The sequence below is a fragment of the Etheostoma spectabile genome, chromosome 2, assembly GCF_008692095.1.
Source record: "Etheostoma spectabile isolate EspeVRDwgs_2016 chromosome 2, UIUC_Espe_1.0, whole genome shotgun sequence".
Lineage (NCBI taxonomy): Eukaryota > Metazoa > Chordata > Actinopteri > Perciformes > Percidae > Etheostoma > Etheostoma spectabile.
The window spans coordinates 20,107,277-20,113,613 of NC_045734.1; the positions used below are offsets into that span (position 1 = coordinate 20,107,277).

General features: G+C 36.4%; 1 protein-coding gene across 4 annotated transcripts in view; it reads left to right on the forward strand.

The window, feature by feature from the left end:
• Positions 1-492: 492 nt before the first annotated feature.
• Positions 493-6,337, forward strand: part of LOC116698112 (phospholipid-transporting ATPase ABCA1) — a 40,266-nt gene continuing 34,421 nt past the window's right edge. For 2 of the 4 annotated variants that reach the window (XM_032529882.1, XM_032529907.1), the window contains exons 1-2: positions 493-718; positions 5,251-5,359. In XM_032529882.1, coding sequence (XP_032385773.1) covers positions 5,294-5,359 — 66 coding nt within the window. In that variant the 5' untranslated portion in view covers positions 493-718; positions 5,251-5,293. Of the gene's footprint in view, positions 723-4,576; positions 4,720-5,250; positions 5,360-6,337 lie in introns of those variants that run through there. The other 2 variants (XM_032529897.1, XM_032529891.1) reach the window with 2 other exon arrangements.

A 6,337-nucleotide genomic window follows, 5' to 3' on the forward strand; every position in this document is an offset into this window, starting at 1 on the left:
GATTATGATCAGTTCTTTTATTCCCATCTTCAATTTCCGTTATAGGCCTATATTTATAGTACTTTTCTCTATATTGTTGGATGTGATATAACTTCTGTAATGTTGCAATTTCCCCTTTGAATTAATGAAGTAATCCATGTATCTATAAATCAAATTATGTATAATAATTAATAAAAAATAATATTAATAATCACAGGCCTAATTATAAAACTCTATTTTTACAAATCCTGAAATCCTCTTAACTATATCTCCTGTTGTGATTTTGTGAATTTTTAAGTTGCAATATGTTTATTATGATGATGATAATGAGGCCTATTGCTATTTTAGTAGTAGGCCTAGTATTTCCAGTCTAGCCTAATATTATAAGTAGTAGGCTACTTTGATGTTCTTTGAAAAGCCCCACAGTGCACTGGTTTTGCGTTGATGTGTCGCTGGCCCTTTAAGAGATGTTTTGACTCCACACGTGCTTGCCTTTTATGGGAGGAGCATCAAACGGTGACCGTTAGTTACCTCTGCTGCTGCTCTCCTCTGCTCTGCTCCGCATCGAGCAGCGCTATAAAACCCTGCCGGAGGAGAAAAGAACAGTTTTGTCAAGACGCTGAGACACTGAGCAGCGGTAGAGGAGTACATAACATTTACCATTTACAAGTTTTTCTGGACGAAGGATTTTAATTTATGAAAAGACAGACAGGAGATATTAACACCGTTCTGTATCAAGGTCGGTGAGTTTGGAGTTTTTTTGGGGGGATAGGAGTTTGGGGGATTTTATGACTTTCTTTGTTGGGTTAACAAAGAGATGTAGGCTATGCCACCGTGTTACAGTAATAACATACTTTCATATCACTTCATATATTGTCATCTCATATCTTCTGTTTTGGCTTTGAGTAGGCAAATTGAACGTTAAAAACAAAAACCTATTGTTATTGAATGATGATAAAGTTAATTGTTAGCAGAGGCTTTTTGCCTTTCATTTTAAGGTCGCAAAGTTAAACAAGAACTGCCATGTGATGAATGGACGTTTTATGTTTAAGCCAATGTCGTTGTTTGGGAAAAATGACAAGTATTGTCCTTGCTGTTTTTTTGCTTTTTTGATCATCTTCTTCGACCGTGTGTGAGTTGGACCAGTGTCAAGTTAGCTAGAGTCAAACACAAAGTTCCGGTTAGGTATTCCAAAAATAAAAGCCTCCTTGTAGCAACGTCCTTATTTGATAGAAATATAAATATTAATGAATAAAGTGAAACGTGAAATGCAAATGTTCATATTCCCCCGTAATGTTATGCAATTCAAAACTACATCAAAGAAGGTTGGAAGGTTACAGAAAGGCATATATCCGTACTCAATTGCAAGTATTTCTCAGTCACATTTGTTACGGCCTTAATGCTGGAAGCACATTCACCTTACTTGTAGTCTGATTTTGGCTGGTTTGACGCTGCTTTGGGTCAGCATCGCGAAACTGAATGACCGACAGTAACCTCATTTAATAGAACAATTAAACGCAAGTAACACAAGTAGCATTTAGGCTATAAGTCAGTCAGTCTGATGATGAATTTTGATATTCTGTCTTAATGTTAATATTAAGGCGCAGTGAAAAATATGCCACTTTATGACAATTATCATTAGCCTGTTTTTCCTTCACTTCATGTTAAAATGTATTTTTTCACAATGTGTTCTGGGTCAGCGCAGTAATGTGGCTTTTTGATTTTAGTGCTTTTATTTATGTGCATGTCTGCAGAAATGGTGCAACGTCGACGACATACATTTGCTTTCTGTTTACATTCGTGGTTTGAAGAAGCAAACATGTCTCTTTCATACAAAGAAATCGTCTTTTATCGTCTTCTTTGTCATAGGAAAAGGGAACTGTCCTTTTGATTCGTTTTCCATTTTAAATGATCTTTCAATCAGGCCTATGTTCTAAAACAATGAAGACAATGGAGTTGAAAACAAAATCCTGTAAGTGCGATACAGCACGTGAGTGAGAATTGATGGTAAACAAGTACAAAAAAAAGATTTTTTTCTGTGTACCACTAGAGGCGCCCTGGCTCTGCACCATTTGTGCTGTTGAACACTCAGCACAGTCCCTGTTATCTCTACATACGATGTATTTTCACTTCAATGTAAACTAAAATCCGACAATTCATGCAAAGTCAACTCCCCAAAACAGCTCAAGCTTTATATATTTTGATTACAGTTGAATCAAGCTGATGAAAGTTCGATGAAAAGCAGATCTTTCAGTGGGTAATGAACATGTAAACACGATGTTATGTTAAGATATCAATCTCCAGCTGAAGGTGGAAGAGTTTTAGAGACACTGTGTCTTTCAATAATCAAATTGATAATGAATTTGGCATATAATTAGGAGGGGGCCAAATCCAAACCTAATGTGGAAAATTGTTGTCCACCTACACATACAACATTGCAGACCACAATATGGCAATGTAGGAGGTGTTTTTTCTCCTATTCATTTCATACGATTTTTTTGGTATAAATTGGCATATTCGCTGAAAAATTCAACATCTACTGTGAAAGAAAATGTTACTTTTTTGACAGAGACAAGGCCTGTGCTGATTTTTTGTCCTTAAGCCAACAGCAATATAAGCATTAACGGTGTTTATAAGGTAGTTAAATAGCTTCATAATGCCCTTGTTAAATCACATGATCAGCTTTTGCAGTCCTTTATGTTCAAATGGCCAGCTGTGTATTTGGTGATTATCCGTTTGTGTTTGTCTTTCAGTTGGTATTTTACATTGTGTGTCCGCTGTGCCGACTGCTGCTATTTAATGAAGTGCCCCATAGAGAAAACAGATGTACTAGTACAGCAGATATTGGATCACTGTGTTGTTTGTTCATCCCAAAGGTCCTGTTTGTTTTTTATTGTGACATATGGATTCCAGGGGTTTACTTAATACAGCCAATTGCATGGAACTGGAAAATTCTTGCAATGCATTTGAGTTATAAAAAAAAAAAATGTTGTTGGCAACTGTATTTTATTTTATTTTATTTTGATACCTACCGTCTTTTTGCCCATCCCACTGGCAATAATTTAATGCTAGAAGGCATATATTCTGGCATTGGTGTTATAAATTAGTTTCACCCTGCAAATAGGTGGAGACTGCTGGGGAAGTGGTTAGATGTGACTATGGTGTCATTGTGATTGCGTTATGAGAAAATCTGGTTTAAAACCTTAGATGTCTGGATCAATGATTTGATTGGGGCAGGGCCTCACCTACAAGCAAATTATCAGTTGAGAGCATATTGTTTGAACATCCCTGTGTCCTTGACGTTGTTCTGCTGTCATTCCAATCTCTATGACATCCAGTCAGCTTTATTCTGTATTTAAAGGGAAATCAGTATAATAAATGCTGATTCTTTGTCTAACGATTTCACAATGCAACACCAAGTTAACCACCAAACTTGAAATAACAGCCAGAAAAATTAGGTAACAACATTCTTGATGTAAGATATTGTATGGACTAACTTTAAACGGTGATCAAATGTCTTGATTAGCTTTTTGTGAATATATAGTAATTATAGTGGGAGCTGTGATCAAATGGTCACCAGTATACAATGTATCTTCTTTAGATTACATAAACATTTAAGACCTGCAGAGCTATATTTTCCCCATGATGCATGATGACCCTAATAAAGGAGTTACGGCCTCAGTCTTAGGTTGCTGAGGTAACTGTAGCCCCTGATGGCCAGGTGTCTGTCTGAGTAAGCAAGATTACAAAATTAGCTAGATAGCTCAATGTTTCTGATTTGTGGGCTTTTGGCCTACTTAGCATCCAGATAACAATGTCATACTTCTTTGGGCAAAATGGCAAACAAAATAACAAAACTAAAATATATATTTTGTGTATTTTACTTTTCTTTCTGGAGTCAATAATACAAGGTCTTTTGAATCTGCAAATAGAATAAAGAAATGGGAATGAAATAGTGTGTTCCCTAGAAAGTATGAATCATGTTTGCCTCGCAAAAAATAAATAAAAGTGTATCTGCTTATTAGGTTACTTTAGGTAAAGTCAGTAATGCTGTTTGATCAATGGTGGTTTAGTTTAGATTGAACATAGGGGGTAGAGATGTTTTTTTTTGTCACATTTAGCTTACTTTAAATGTACCTTTGCGTGTTATATTGAGGTGTTTATTTTAATGATGAAGCGATTAGGGCTGCTTGATTATGGAAAAAAAAATCACAATCCCGATTATTTTGGTCAACATCGAAATCTCGGTTATTTAACACAATTATTTATTGATTTTTGGAAAGATGTTGCATTTATTGAACCTAATAAACAGTGAAAACACCTTGAACGGTGACATTTCCCTTGATAATTTTCCTGTTTGAACTTTTTCATTCAGAACACAAGACAAAATTATTTCCACATTATGTTTACTTGTGAAATGTAATGTGGAATATGATTGTTTTTTTCTTGATTACATTGTTTTTGTGATCCTTAGGAGCCAAAATCATTTTTGCGATTACAATTTGATTAATTGCACAGCCCTAAAAGAGATTACCCAAACTTTTCACCACATTGGAATTGCCCACAACCCACTCATCCCCCTATTTTAACTGTAGTTTGACCTTTGGACAGATGAGTCGACATCAAGCAGACTTGAATATGCAATTGTTAGCAGCCTTGCTCAGTCATCCGGCGACATCATTTGCTGAGTGTTGCTGTACTTTTGGCTGCTCTGCATTTCAGAACAGTTTTGTTCAATAGGTGAATCCGTTGTCATGATTATTTGATCTGATGGCAATTTACTGCGTTTTAGTTTTTTTCAACTTTTTAGAATATAACAATAATAAGCAGCCAGTCCATGTTTGTTTATGTTGCTGTTTGTTTGTGTTTTCCTTGATGGTTTTTGTAACGCTATTTATTTTCTGAAAGTTCTCTTTCTGACTCTGAATTGCTTTTTATGCCTCATTGAGACACAATCAACTCAATGGTACAGCCATATTTGGTACAGTTGCATGTACTTGGTTATGGTTTGCTGATGAAAAAATTTTCTGTTCTGTTTTCACATCAGTTTTGTGCGTCAGTGTTTGTGGGATTTACAGCTTTTTTGTAGACCATGTCTTTTTCCAAAGGAACAAAGCTGGACTGTAAAGGGTTAGTCAGCTGACTGTGTTTTATCTGGGGCCCTTTCATAGTGAAGAAAGTGTTATATTGTTGAGCACTATAGTTTGGCTTGTTTTACATGATCAAAATGGCAGTGGTTGACCCTCTCTCTTTGTCTTTTTGGGTTCACAGTGAGGAGCTGGAGCGTGCTCAGTGAGGTAGGGAAGACGTCAACATGGCAGTCTCCACTCAACTGGGTTTACTGCTTTGGAAGAACTTTACCTACCGACGGAGACAGACTGTAAGTAGAAGTGCTTTAAATAACTTACTCATGAGAACAATGGACTGGAATGGACTTTTTTTTATTAATTTCAAAATATAAATATTCCATTCCTTATGATTGTTTCTTAAATCAAGAGGTTTTCACTTACCAATGTTGTTGTTTTTTTGTGTATTTGATTTTTTTTAATGATCCACTAAGAAAAAAATCGGAGTAATTCAATGCTGCCAGTCCGAATCATTATCTTTCTGCTAACAATGTGATTAAGCACAAGTTTAGGTCAATCCATAAAATAAGACTAAAAAGCAAAATGGAGGGGCATCTGTTCTTTTGTATAATTTCCCCTGAATGCTTTGTCTCAGCCATAATTTCAATGGACCGGCTTTAATTCAGAGATGATTTTCCAGTTTCACATGACTAGTTGTAAGGGAATTAGAAAGACTTAGTACATGTTTATGTGTTTCCTTATAAATAATATGCATATTACAATGTGTACACAGCCCACAACAATGGAAATGATGTAATTCTCCTCAGAGCCACTCAGACCGAAAAGCATTTTTGTTTACAGATTTCTATGAGTCAGTCAATGATGTGATCATGACACATAATGTTATATGGTTCTTTACTCCTGAGGAGGCTCATCTGCATACAATTAAGCCATGTTACTTTCAAGCAGAAACTCCTCTTCAAAGTGATGGCTGTTGCTGCTTTGAATCAAATTATTTCCAACAAAGGGATACTGCACGTTTTCTAAAACAGACTTTATTCTTTTCCCCCGCACTGCATGTCTGCCATGCTGGTTAAGGCTGAGACACAGGCAGCCGAAGCAGAAGGGCCATATGGAACAGATGAACAAAGTCCTCTAAACCCTGCAGACCTCTCGCTCTGTCTCACTCTGTCTCCCCTTAACCCATATGCTTTACCCAGACTCCCAGTGGGGATTACTTTTTACAAAGGACAACAGTTGACAGCTCCCTTCACACACACACACACACACAC